The sequence below is a fragment of the Bufo gargarizans genome, chromosome 3, assembly GCF_014858855.1.
Source record: "Bufo gargarizans isolate SCDJY-AF-19 chromosome 3, ASM1485885v1, whole genome shotgun sequence".
Taxonomy (NCBI): Eukaryota; Metazoa; Chordata; class Amphibia; order Anura; family Bufonidae; genus Bufo; species Bufo gargarizans.
In genome coordinates this window covers 550,588,040-550,600,927 of record NC_058082.1, presented here as the reverse complement: position 1 = coordinate 550,600,927, position 12,888 = coordinate 550,588,040, and the positions used below count along the sequence as shown (strand labels likewise).

The 12,888-nt window shown below is 48.0% G+C and overlaps 1 protein-coding gene across 1 annotated transcript in view; it reads right to left on the bottom strand.

Annotated features, from left to right (window-relative positions):
- Positions 1 to 291: 291 nt before the first annotated feature.
- TMEM39A (transmembrane protein 39A) overlaps positions 292 to 12,888 on the bottom strand; it is a 29,102-nt gene continuing 16,505 nt past the window's right edge. Inside the window, exons 5-9 of the mRNA XM_044284107.1 lie at positions 12,329 to 12,483; positions 11,737 to 12,085; positions 9,749 to 9,936; positions 9,543 to 9,663; positions 292 to 958 (exon numbers count right to left, since the gene is read on the bottom strand). Of these exons, the coding sequence (XP_044140042.1) occupies positions 725 to 958; positions 9,543 to 9,663; positions 9,749 to 9,936; positions 11,737 to 12,085; positions 12,329 to 12,483 (1,047 nt within the window). The 3' untranslated portion in view covers positions 292 to 724. The remainder of the gene's footprint in view (positions 959 to 9,542; positions 9,664 to 9,748; positions 9,937 to 11,736; positions 12,086 to 12,328; positions 12,484 to 12,888) is intronic.

The following is a 12,888-nucleotide window of genomic DNA, read 5'->3' as shown; positions in this document are numbered from 1 at the left end:
GAGAAGCACCAGGTCGCTACCTCTTGGAGTAGTTTCTGACCCGCAGGGAGCACCGAGGAATCAGGCAAAACCTATAGTGCAAATCCGTTAAACAGTCCAAAGGTCAGGCAGCAGAGGGTCGGAATCCAGGAATCAGACAGAGGTTGGCACACAGGCAGACAAGCAGATTATAGCAACTTTTCAGGATCTAGGAAGCTAGTGAAACAGATTGCTCAGGCAAAGAATGGACAAAAAAGCACAGCACATGTCAGCTGCCTCCCCCCCCCATCCTGAGAAAATACAACACAATTATGAAAATGAACTTTTTTTTTTATTATTTTCTTTTCAATACTATTAAGCTCTGCGATAACACAGGCGAGTGGCACTGGAATCTGCTGAACACTGGGAGTGCCTCCGGGGGGCGCTAAGAACACCTCAGTTTGATGCCCCTTCTCACATAATACATGGGAGTGGTAACGCCCTCTTTGGGACATGCGCATCTATAGAGAATTCCTGCACTTTTTTTGTTTTGTTTTCCCGACAAAGTGAACACAAAAGAAAAAAAAAAAATAATTGTATACAAAATATAAAATATCTTAAATATTTATAAACATTGGCAGAAAAAAATATAAGTGTATGAAAATATTTTTTCAGATTTTTTTTTTCCTCCGCTTCGTTCTTCTCTTCTTTTGCGCTTTTTTTTCCCCCCAGTCTGTCCAATGGCGCGCTGACAAGTGGCGTGGCGTCAGTGGGGTTTCAGTCCGTAGCTGTTGAGGGGGTGGGAATAAGCTTTTCCCAATACTATCCTGTCCCGTAAGAGCTTGAACAAGACGTAATAGTTGCAGAAGAGGATGAGCGCCATGGAGAGGGTGTGGTTCCACTTCTCGGCGCGGAGCAGGGAGTACAGCTGATACATCACCAAGCTGCCCTCCAGCACCACCAGCACATTCAGTAGTCGTAACGGCCGGTGGAACAGGAACTGCCGGACAGAAGAGGGAGAGAGCGTCACCGTCAGAAATACCCCACCCTGCCAACTTCAATTTAACCCCTTAAGGCCCCTTTCACACGGGCGAGTTTTCCGTGCGGGTGCGAAGCGTGAAGTGAACGCATTGCACCCGCACTGAATCCTGACCCATTCATTTCTATGGGGCTGTTCACATGAGCGGTGATTTTCACACATCACTCGTGCGTTGAGTGAAAATCACAGCATGCTCTATATTGTGCGATTTTCACGCGACGCAGGCCCCATAGAAGTGAATGGGGTGCGTGAAAATCGCATAGCATCCGCAAGCAAGTGCGGATGCGGTGCGATTTTCACGCATGGTTGCTAGGAGACAGTCTATTCACTGAATTATTTTCCCTTATAACATGGTTATAAGGGAAAATAATAGCATTCTGAATACAGAATGCATAGTAAACTAGCGCTGGAAGGGTTAAAACAAAATAAAAAATGGTTTAACTCACCTTAGTCCACTTGATCGCGGCCCGGCATCTGTCCTTTGTTGAATAGGACCTGTGGTTAGCATTGCAATAATTACAGGACCTTTGATGACGTCACTCCGGTCATCACATGGTATACGTCACATGATCTTTTACCATGGTGACGTACCATGTGATGACCGGAGTGACGTCATCAAAGGTCCTGTAATTATTGCAATGCTAACCACAGGTCCTATTCAACAAAGGACAGATGCCGGGCCGCGATCAAGTGGACTAAGGTGAGTTAAACCATTTTTTATTTTGTTTTAACCCTTCCAGCGCTAGTTTACTATGCATTCTGTATTCAGAATGCTATTATTTTCCCTTATAACCATGTTATAAGGGAAAATAATACAATCTTCAGAACATCAATCCCAAGCCCGAACTTCTGTGAAGAAGTTCAGGTTTGGGTACCAAACATGCGCGATTATTCTCACGCGAGTGCAAAACGCATGACAATGTTTTGCACTCGCGCAGAAAAATCGCGCATTTTCCCGTAACGTACACGCCTCTAATCCGGGCCAAAAATATGACGCCTGTGTGAAAGAGGCCTAAAGGGGTATTCCCATGTGGGTGCACTGATGATATATATCGCTAGGATATACCATCCATGTCAGATAGGAGGTGGTCTCACCTCTGGGACCATCTCCTGTCTCCAGACCGCCCCCCCCCCCCCCCCCCCGAAGTGAAGGGAGAGGAGCCGAGCATGCGTAGCCACCTTTTATTCAATTATATGGGAGTTCCAAAAAAAAAAGCGGAGTGCAGTCCCACAGGGGATGAAAGGGGGCTTGCTCTCCATTCACCGGTATGGGACTTCCAAAAATAGCCGAGTGCTTTTGTGCTCCCATTTTCCCATAGCGGTGAAAGGAGGGGATGCCCCGCATGTACGGAGTGCTATCCTTCAATTTGGGGGGGCCCCACAGGAAGGATCTGCACCTATCAGACATTTATGGCATATCCTAGCAAAAGGCTTTGACGACGAGCGGTCAATTCTGACCATAGCAACAAAAAATAAAAAAATATATATTTTTTTCCCTGGGTTTAAATCCAACCAGAGGCAGTGGAATGGCTGCAGTTGTCATGTCGCTATGATGACAAAAACGGTGTCAAATATTAACCCTTTAATGACAACCAATATTCTTTATTATGGCAGCCGTTAGTGGCTATGGACACCTCCAGGGCATTTTAATTATGATTTCATTTTAGGCTAAAAATCATTTTTTTCAATTGGCCTTTATTAAAAATATTCAACCGTTTCTAAGATACAAGGGTTAAAAAAAATCTGTCTATTTGCAAGCTGTGACTTGCTGTTTTCTTTGAATCCTATCTGAAGTCTCATGTGTAGCTCTTATCTTTGATCTCCTCACCTCATAAACACTCAATTCTTATAAAACTGATAATATGGCTTAAAGAAGCGTTCATGAGGTCAGGAGATCAGAGCTACACATGAGCTGTCAGATGAAGGGATCTAAAGAAAACAGACTGTGCCAGCTTGCAGACTGATTTTTAAACCTTGTAACTCAGAAACAGCTAAACATTTTTAATAAAGACCAATTGAAAAAAAATTAAAATAAATTTAAGCCTAAAATAAAATCATTATTAAAATGCCCTGGAGGTGTACATAGGAATGCCGTAATAAAGAATATTGGTCGTCATTAAAGGGTTAAAATTTGACACAATTTTTGTCACCATAGCGCCATGTCACATGACTGCTGCAGCCATTCAATTGCCTCTGGTTGGATTTGAACCCAGGACAGAAAGAGAACAGGGTTCATGGTCTTGGGTACACTGCGGAGATTGTCACAACCACTGCCAAGGCCAAAGTGACCAATCAGATCCCAGATCTCATTTCCCAGAGACCCTTAAAGGGGTTGTGTCACTTCAGCAAATTACATTTATCATGTAGAGAAAGTTACTACAAGGCACTTACTAATGTATTGTGATTCTCCATATTGCTTCCTTCGCTGGCTGGATTCATTTTTCCTTCAAATTATAAACTGCTCGTTTCCATGGTTACAACCATCCTGCAATCCAGCAGCAGTGGTCGTGCTTGTACACTATAGTAAAAAGTGCCGGCCTCTCTGGTGGCTGGGACCGAGAGAGTGCACATAGCCCGGTGCATTTTATTTATTTTTTTACAATATGCAAGCATGACCACCACTGATGGATTGCAGGGTGGTCGTAACAATGGGAACGAGCAGTGTGTATTGTGATGAAAAAATGAATCCAGCCAGCAAAGGAAGCAATATGGAGAATCACAATACATTAGTAAGTGCCTTATAATAACTTCCTCTACATAATAAATAAGAAGGTGAAAGAAATCTGATTGGTTATGGGCCACTAACAGGAAAAATGGTCCAATCACAGCACAGCTTTCATTTTCACAGCGGTTCAAAGGGGTTGTGCCAAGTTTTGAGGTCACCCCCTATGCACAGTATGGAGTATAATTAAAGGGGTTGGCCACCCCAAGTATCAAAAATCTAAAGTGCCCCAGACAATAGCCCAAACTATGAAGTATTAATATCTAAATGTACCGGCTATACAGTGAGGAACAGAAGTATTTGAACACCCTGCGATGTTGCACGTTCTCCCAAATCACGGAGGGGTCTGAAGTTCACGTTGTAGGTGCATTCCCGCTCTGAGAGACACAATAAATAAATCTCATTGTATGACTTGTAAAGAATGGATTTGTCTTGCTGCTGAACATAAGTATTTGAACACCTGAGAAAATCCGTGTTAATATTTGGTCCAGAAGCCTTTGTTTGCAGTTCCAGAGGTCGAACGTCTCCTGTAGTTCTTGACCAGGTTTGCAGACACTGCAGCAGGGGTTTTGGCCGACTCCTCCACACAGATCTCCTCTACACCTGTCAGGTTTCGGGGCTGCCGCCGAGCAACACAGAGTTTCAGCTCCCTCCAAAGATGTTCTTTTGGATTTAGGTCTGGACATTGGCTAGGCCACTCCAGAACCTTGATGTGCTTCTTACGGAGCCGCTCCTTGGTTATCCTGGCTGTGTGCTTCGGGTCGTTGTCATGTTGGAAGACCCAGCCACGACCCATCTTCAATGCTCTGACTGAGGGAAGGAGGTTGTTGCTCAAAATCTCCCAATAAATTCATCCTCTCCTTAATACAGTGCAGTCACCCTGTCCCCTTCGCAGAAAAGCCCCCCCAAAGCATGATGTTACCCCCCCCCCCCCATGCTTCACAGTAGGGATGGTGTTCTTGGGATGCAACTCATCCTTCTTTTTCCTCCAAACACGACGAGTGAAGTTTAGACCAAAAAGTTATACTTTGGCCTCATCTGACCACATGACTTTCCCCCCTGCCTCCTCTGGATCATCCAGATGGTCATTGAAAAACTTCAGACCTGGACATGTGATGACTTGATCAGGGGAACGTTCTGTGCAATGCTTGATCTGAAACCATGACAGCGTAGTGTTCTACAGACAGTGACCTCTGAAACTGTGGTCTCCGCTCTCCATGTCATTGACCAGCTCCTCCCTTGTAGTTCTGTGCTGATTCCTCACCTTTCTTATCAGTGATACCCCACATGGTGAGATCTTGCATGGAGCCCCAGTCCGAGGGAGACTGACAGTCGTCTTTAGCCTCTTCCATTTTCTAACAATTGCTCCAACAGTTGATCTATTTTCACCAAGCTGCTTGGCAATTGCCCCATAGCCCTTTCCAGCCTTGAGGAGGTCCAAAATGTTGTCTCTGGTGTCTTATGACTGCTCTTTGGTCTTGCCCATGGTAGTAGTTGGCATCTGACTGACTGTGGGTGGACAGGTGTCTTTATAGAGCTCAGACAGGTGCTACTAAGTTAGATTAATGAGTGGGGTAGAGGTGGACCTTTTAAAGGCGCAGTAACAGGTCTTTGAGAGGCAGAATTCTCGCTGTTTCTCAGATACTTCTGTTCAGCCGTGCAAGACAAAGACATTCTTTACAAATCATACAATGTGATTTCCTTATATATATATATTTTTTTTTATTCTGTCTCTCAGAGCGGGAATGCCCCTACAATGTGAATGTCAGACCCTCCGTGATTTCTAAGTGGGAGAACTTGCAAAATCGCAAGATCGTGATTTTTCTAACCTGTTCACCATGACACACATCCCTGGAGGAGCAGCTGTAAAGTGAAAGTAAAAATCCCAGCATGCACTGCGGCAAGCATCTTCAGAGGAGCAGTCACATGACATCCCCGCCCACCTCTGTTCCCATAGAGACAAGAGCCCCTCAGACATTATAAAAAACTGCTGTACAGACATAGTAACAGAAGGAACGCCCGGGTCCCAGCAGTAAGCTGTACAGACATAGTAACGGAAGGAACGCCCGGGTCCCAGCAGTAAGCTGTACAGACATAGTAACAGAAGGAACGCCCCGGTCCCAGCAGTAAGCTGTACAGACATAGTAACAGAAGGAACGCCCCGGTCCCAGCAGTAAGCTGTACAGACATAGTAACAGAAGGAACGCCCCGGTCCCAGCAGTAAGCTGTACAGACATAGTAACGGAAGGAACGCCCGGGTCCCAGCAGTAAGCTGTACAGACATAGTAACAGAAGGAACGCCCGGGTCCCAGCAGTAAGCTGTACAGACATAGTAACAGAAAGAACGCCCCATTCCCAGCAGTAAGCTGTACAGACATAGTAACGGAAGGAACGCCCGAGTCCCAGCAGTAAGCTGTACAGACATAGTAACGGAAGGAACGCCCGGGTCCCAGCAGTAAGCTGTACAGACATAGTAACAGAAGGAACGCCCCGGTCCCAGCAGTAAGCTGTACAGACATAGTAACGGAAGGAACGCCCGGGTCCCAGCAGTAAGCTGTACAGACATAGTAACAGAAGGAACGCCCCGGTCCCAGCAGTAAGCTGTACAGACATAGTAACAGAAGGAACGCCCCGGTCCCAGCAGTAAGCTGTACAGACATAGTAACAGAAGGAACGCCCGGGTCCCAGCAGTAAGCTGTACAGACATAGTAACGGAAGGAACGCCCGGGTCCCAGCAGTAAGCTGTACAGACATAGTAACTGAAGGAACGCCCGGGTCCCAGCAGTAAGCTGTACAGACATAGTAACAGAAAGAACGCCCCATTCCCAGCAGTAAGCTGTACAGACATAGTAACGGAAGGAACACCCGGGTCCCAGCAGTAAGCTGTACAGACATAGTAACAGAAGGAACGCCCCGGTCCCAGCAGTAAGCTGTACAGACATAGTAACAGAAGGAACGCCCGGGTCCCAGCAGTAAGCTGTACAGACATAGTAACGGAAGGAACGCCCGGGTCCCAGCAGTAAGCTGTACAGACATAGTAACGGAAGGAACGCCCGGGTCCCAGCAGTAAGCTGTACAGACATAGTAACAGAAGGAACGCCCGGGTCCCAGCAGTAAGCTGTACAGACATAGTAACAGAAAGAACGCCCCATTCCCAGCAGTAAGCTGTACAGACATAGTAACGGAAGGAACACCCGGGTCCCAGCAGTAAGCTGTACAGACATAGTAACGGAAGGAACGCCCCATTCCCAGCAGTAAGCTGTACAGACATAGTAACAGAAAGAACGCCCCATTCCCAGCAGTAAGCTGTACAGACATAGTAACGGAAGGAACACCCGGGTCCCAGCAGTAAGCTGTACAGACATAGTAACGGAAGGAACGCCCGGGTCCCAGCAGTAAGCTGTACAGACATAGTAACGGAAGGAACGCCCGGGTCCCAGCAGTAAGCTGTACAGACATAGTAACAGAAGGAACGCCCCGGTCCCAGCAGTAAGCTGTACAGACATAGTAACAGAAGGAACGCCCCGGTCCCAGCAGTAAGCTGTACAGACATAGTAACGGAAGGAACGCCCCATTCCCAGCAGTAAGCTGTACAGACATAGTAACAGAAAGAACGCCCCATTCCCAGCAGTAAGCTGTACAGACATAGTAACGGAAGGAACGCCCGGGTCCCAGCAGTAAGCTGTACAGACATAGTAACGGAAGGAACGCCCCGGTCCCAGCAGTAAGCTGTACAGACATAGTAACGGAAGGAACGCCCCGGTCCCAGCAGTAAGCTGTACAGACATAGTAACAGAAGGAACGCCCCGGTCCCAGCAGTAAGCTGTACAGACATAGTAACAGAAGGAACGCCCCGGTCCCAGCAGTAAGCTGTACAGACATAGTAACAGAAGGAACGCCCCGGTCCCAGCAGTAAGCTGTACAGACATAGTAACGGAAGGAACACCCGGGTCCCAGCAGTAAACTGTACAGACATAGTAATGGAAGGAACACCCGGGTCCCAGCAGTAAGCTGTACAGACATAGTAATGGAAGGAACGCCCGGGTCCCAGCAGTAAGCTGTACAGACATAGTAACGGAAGGAACGCCCGGGTCCCAGCAGTAAGCTGTACAGACATAGTAATGGAAGGAACGCCCGGGTCCCAGCAGTAAGCTGTACAGACATAGTAATGGAAGGAACGCCCGGGTCCCAGCAGTAAGCTGTACAGACATAGTAACAGAAGGAACGCCCGGGTCCCAGCAGTAAGCTGTACAGACATAGTAACAGAAGGAACGCCCCATTCCCAGCAGTAAGCTGTACAGACATAGTAACAGAAGGAACGCCCGGGTCCCAGCAGTAAGCTGTACAGACATAGTAACAGAAGGAACGCCCGGGTCCCAGCAGTAAAGAGAGTTTACTACCCGTCCCACACATATGTTTCTGGGGGGGGGGGGGGGGGGGGGTTCTAAGCAATAAACAGAATTAATAGAGGGGGGGGGGGGCCTTTGTTGCACAAGAACTGTGATGAATAAATCTGTACAAATCGATCTGCTGACATAGAGAGGAGCACCTGTCACATCACACAACCTGCTCCACAGCGCGCGGGGGCTCACGCATCAGGGCGGCGGCGGCGTCTGCCATCACAGCTTCTCCTCAGTCTCCCTACCTCCTGCAAAGGTTTATTTATTTCTGCTGTTACGAATCCTCCTGCTGAGGCCCCCCAGCCCTGCACGGCCAGAAGGCACCTCTGATACAAGCAGGGTGCTTCTAGGACCCAGAGAGCGGCACAGGCTTCAGGCATGGACGAGGTCTCTCCCCCATGGCATGTGCAGGAAGGGGCGTGGCCACTGCGAGGGCAGGAGGGGGGCGTGGCCACTGCAAGGGCAGGTCGGGAGGGGGTGTGGCCTCAAATAGCAAGGAAACCAGGCAGATTAAGAAGATATATTAGTAAGTGTAATATCCCCCTACTTTCTTTATAGTTTTAATAAGCACTAACAAAGCGGCCGCCCCCATTAACTGATCGGCACGGGTCCCGTTCCCCCCGATCTGATGGAGCAGCAGGTCGAGCAAGTGCCTTTCATTCTCTATGGGATCGCCAGAAATAGCTAAGCGCTGTGCTCGCCTATCCCTGGTGGTCCCACAGAGAATGCTCGACCGGCTGCTCCATCAGTTCTGGGATATTGTTGGGGGCCCAACGCCCACCAATCAGTTGTGGACAGGGGACGCCCACCAATCAGTTGTGGACAGGGGACGCCCACCAATCAGTTGTGGACAGGGGACGCCCACCAATCAGTTGTGGACAGGGGATAACTTCAAAACTTGGCACAACCCCTTTAAGAAATGAAGGCTGACCTCTGGTCGGTTGCTATAGGCAACAAGTCTTCGTTTAACTGTTAAAGGGGCTTCTCAGGATCTTGGCACTCGTTTAAAGGGGCCGCGCCACCCATGACAGCATTAAAGAAGATTGGAATCCCGTTATTCCAAATAGGTACGATTTAAACCTTCGCTATCATTTAGGTCATGTTCACACCTGATTTTAGGAGCATAAACCGTAAAGAAATCTTCAGCTTCCAAAACCTGATCTAGGTTTTAGCAGAAGGACTCCCCTGCGGCTGCTGCAGTCACCACTAGGGGGAGCTCACTGAAAACGGAGCTCACTAGGATCTGCACAAATCCCTATGCAATGAGCTCCCCCTAGTGGTGGCTTCAAGCAGACGGAATGAATCGTGTTAAGGAAAGCAGGGGATTTGGAACTCTGTATCAGGAAAAACTGAAAGGTGATGTTAAATTCATCAGCGCAAAATGCTGCACCTCCTTTTTCATGTGCAGAGCGGATATACTCACATAAAATCTGGCGTGCGATATATCTGAAGGCACTGCTACATTATACGGCCCCACAGCTTTGTACAAAGTCCGGCTGTGTCGTACGAGGACGCCCTGCGGCCACACAGTGCCGTCTGACCAGCTGAGGAGAAAAAGAGGGGGTGCGTTAGAAGCAAAACACACAACGCGCACGTACAATACACAGCACGGAGCGGCGGTGCACTCACATATGTTGCGGTGCGTTGCTGTACGACCCGGGCTCTAATTTCTGCCACCGGCCGAGATGGGACGCAGACCTGTGCAGCAAGTCGCAGTATCTGGGCGGCAGCAGCTGTGTGGTCAACATGACGAAGGCATTGATCCACACCATGATGAGGTGCTCACACGACCAGCGCATGTCGTAATACTGGGTGCTCTGCAAGACAAGGCAACCGCTTAAAGGAGAACTCACAATGCTGATGGCTTCCTCTTCTCTGGGCGCGGCTGGGAGGTCACGTCTGGCTGAAAAATCAAGGCGTAAAAGCTACGCATGTTAAACTTCTTTAACCCCTTAAGGACCGACCTATTTTGGACCTTCAGGACAAAGCAACTTTTCACCGCTTTTTCATTCCAAGAGATATTTTTTCATTTCCGTGGTTACGACCACCCTGCGATCCAGCAGCGGTGGCCGTGGCTGCACAATATAGGAAAAAGAACTGGCCTCTCTGGTGGATGAGACCGCGGGAGTGGCGCATAGTCCAGCACTTTTTCCTATAGTGTGCAAGCACGACGACCGCTGCTGCTGGATTGCTGGGTGGTCGTAACCATGGAAACGAGCAGTGTATAATGTGCTGAATCCAGCCAGCGAAGGAGGCGATATGGACAATTACGATACATTAGTTAGTGCCTGGTATTCACTTGCTCTACATGATAAATGCCACTTGCTGAAATGTGACAACCCCATAAAAACGTTTTTTGATTTTTTTTTGGAGGATAAAAGAACCACAAATCCAAATGTATGATTTTTTATTTTTTTAACTGTTGCTTCTTTTCCTGCATTTTAAACTTTATTACACTGGTTATTATCAATGCGGTGACTGCAAATCATTTATTTTATTTTTTTAAACGTACGTTAAAAAAATAAAATAAAAAAAATGTATTCCCCGCTATGGTACTTCACCCTGCGATCGTTTCATCTCTGACATAACACGCTGCAGTACTCTTCTGTAAACTCCTCAGTTGCTGTGGTCGGACCAGACCATCCGTGGCATCTAATGGGTTAAATGGCTGGGATCAGAGCAGTCTCCGATCCCAGCTGTTGGCTACAAGCCAGAACCTGCCAGTGATGGCGCCGTACATACATACGTTCCTAGCGCCAGGAGGTGACAGTACAGTACGGGCAGTAAAGGGGTTAATATAGCATCTAGAACGTTTGATAATCCAGCACAGGGCCGCGATATTATGTGAAACTCCGGACCAGGAGACTGAGCCGAGACAGTCAGTAAGGATTCATTAGTCTGATGGGTCGGGGTGTGACCCCCTGGGGTCTCCACCCATCATGAGAATGGGCATCCCATATAAATGAGTTAAATTAAAAAATTAGCCTTCGGGGGGGGGGGGGTTAGCCCAGCTGTGCCATTACTCCAACTATCAGTGCAAGCGCAAAGGATCTGCTGCTGCTCCCTGAGTAGCGCAGATACAGACTGTGCATGCGCTGCTGACGTCTGGGAACACTCGGACGGCTTTGGACAAGGAGCGGTGCCTCCGCTTCCAGGTGTGCCCAGATGTCAGTGGCGCCTGCACAGTCAGGTAGCAGAAGCAGTAGCTTTGCACTTGGCCCGGCACTTAGGACACAGACGCAGGACTGACAGGGTCAGGCGATACGTCTTGCCCTGTTAATCATGGCGGACGCAGTGCTGGCCCCTTTGAGCGAATTCTCATCTCTATTCCGCGTGCTCGACCGCTGCTCTATTCATACGGTCGGACCCCACTGATCAGACTCTGCTCCCCTAACCTTGTGCACAGGGGATGTTTAACTCTTGGCATAACCCATTTAAACCCCTTTTCCCTAGATCTACAGGTGGCCTCGGTTAGATGCAGATCATCTGTCCTCCCCATAGGACTGTACTGACGCCAGCCGTTCTGATGAGGCTCTTGCTGCAGCTTGGGTGGTGTTTGGAGAAACCGTGGATGGGAATTGGATGAAGAGGCGAAACAGGGAATTGACGTAACTTACTTTTACGAAGCACAGCGGCAGGAACGCCACGTAGTAGGCACTGAATAGGGAGTTGAAGAGGACTTCCTTGATCCTGCGGTTGAAGTCGGCTTTTAAACACTCCACTTCGTTGCGGATGAGGTCTGGAGACAGCGGGCAGCTGTGAGAGGGGATGGAAGGGGGCGAGTTAAACTGTTCCCTCAAAGACTCGCGCACGAGAGAGAGGAAGTCTTTGGGTCTGACGAGGCTGGCCACGCCATTAGCACCATCCTCCACTAACGAGTCCTGAACGAGGTATCCGCAGTCTGTGGGCAGAGGCTGGGATCGGTTGTCTTGGTGAAAGCAGCAGAGAGGTACATACACACCGAACCTGCAGGGGGCGACAAACAAGACGAGCACTCAGCGAGTCACTGCAAGCAGTGAGCGCCCCCTGGTGGTGGCTGCAAGCAACAGGAATTACACAAGGAATGGAGTATCAGGAGTGCTGGATCAAGTGTCACTATGGGGACACATAGGCCTGCAGAGGAGCTGTATACACAAATGGCAGGAGATTAAATCAAAACTATTTGCAAATTTCTTTTACAAAAACACACAGAGAAGAGATGATACTTACGGATAGCCCAGGAAGAGCAGGTTCAGAACTGAATGGTTGCGGAACAGGTTGACGAGGGTCCAGCAGAAAACCCACCCGCACAGCGTGAGCAGGACCAGGCGGGCGGTGATCAGAATGCCATACTGGACCATAGACGCCGATCCTACCTGAGAAGCCTAATGGAGAAAGATAGATAAATAATATCACACTGGCGGGCAATAATGCCGATCGCGGTAATTAAATGCTTTAGACACGGCACCTGAATGCGCAAAAACCCGCTAAGTACTGAAGCCCCGTGCGGCCAATCAGGACTTCAGTACATGCGCTGAATGAGAGGAGTCTCTATGAAGAAATTCAGAGCATTAATGCTGCAATTCTTATTTTATAAGAAATGAGCAAAATGCAAAGAAATTGTCATTTTTTAAATTCCTTATAGGTCAAAATTAAAAAACATAATTTACAAGGTCATTTATGAGCCTTAAAATGAAAAAAAAAAAAAAAAAAGTTTAAAAAAAGTTTAAAAATATATTAATAAAAAATATATATATTAAAAGTTTAAAAATCACCCTACTTTCCGTATA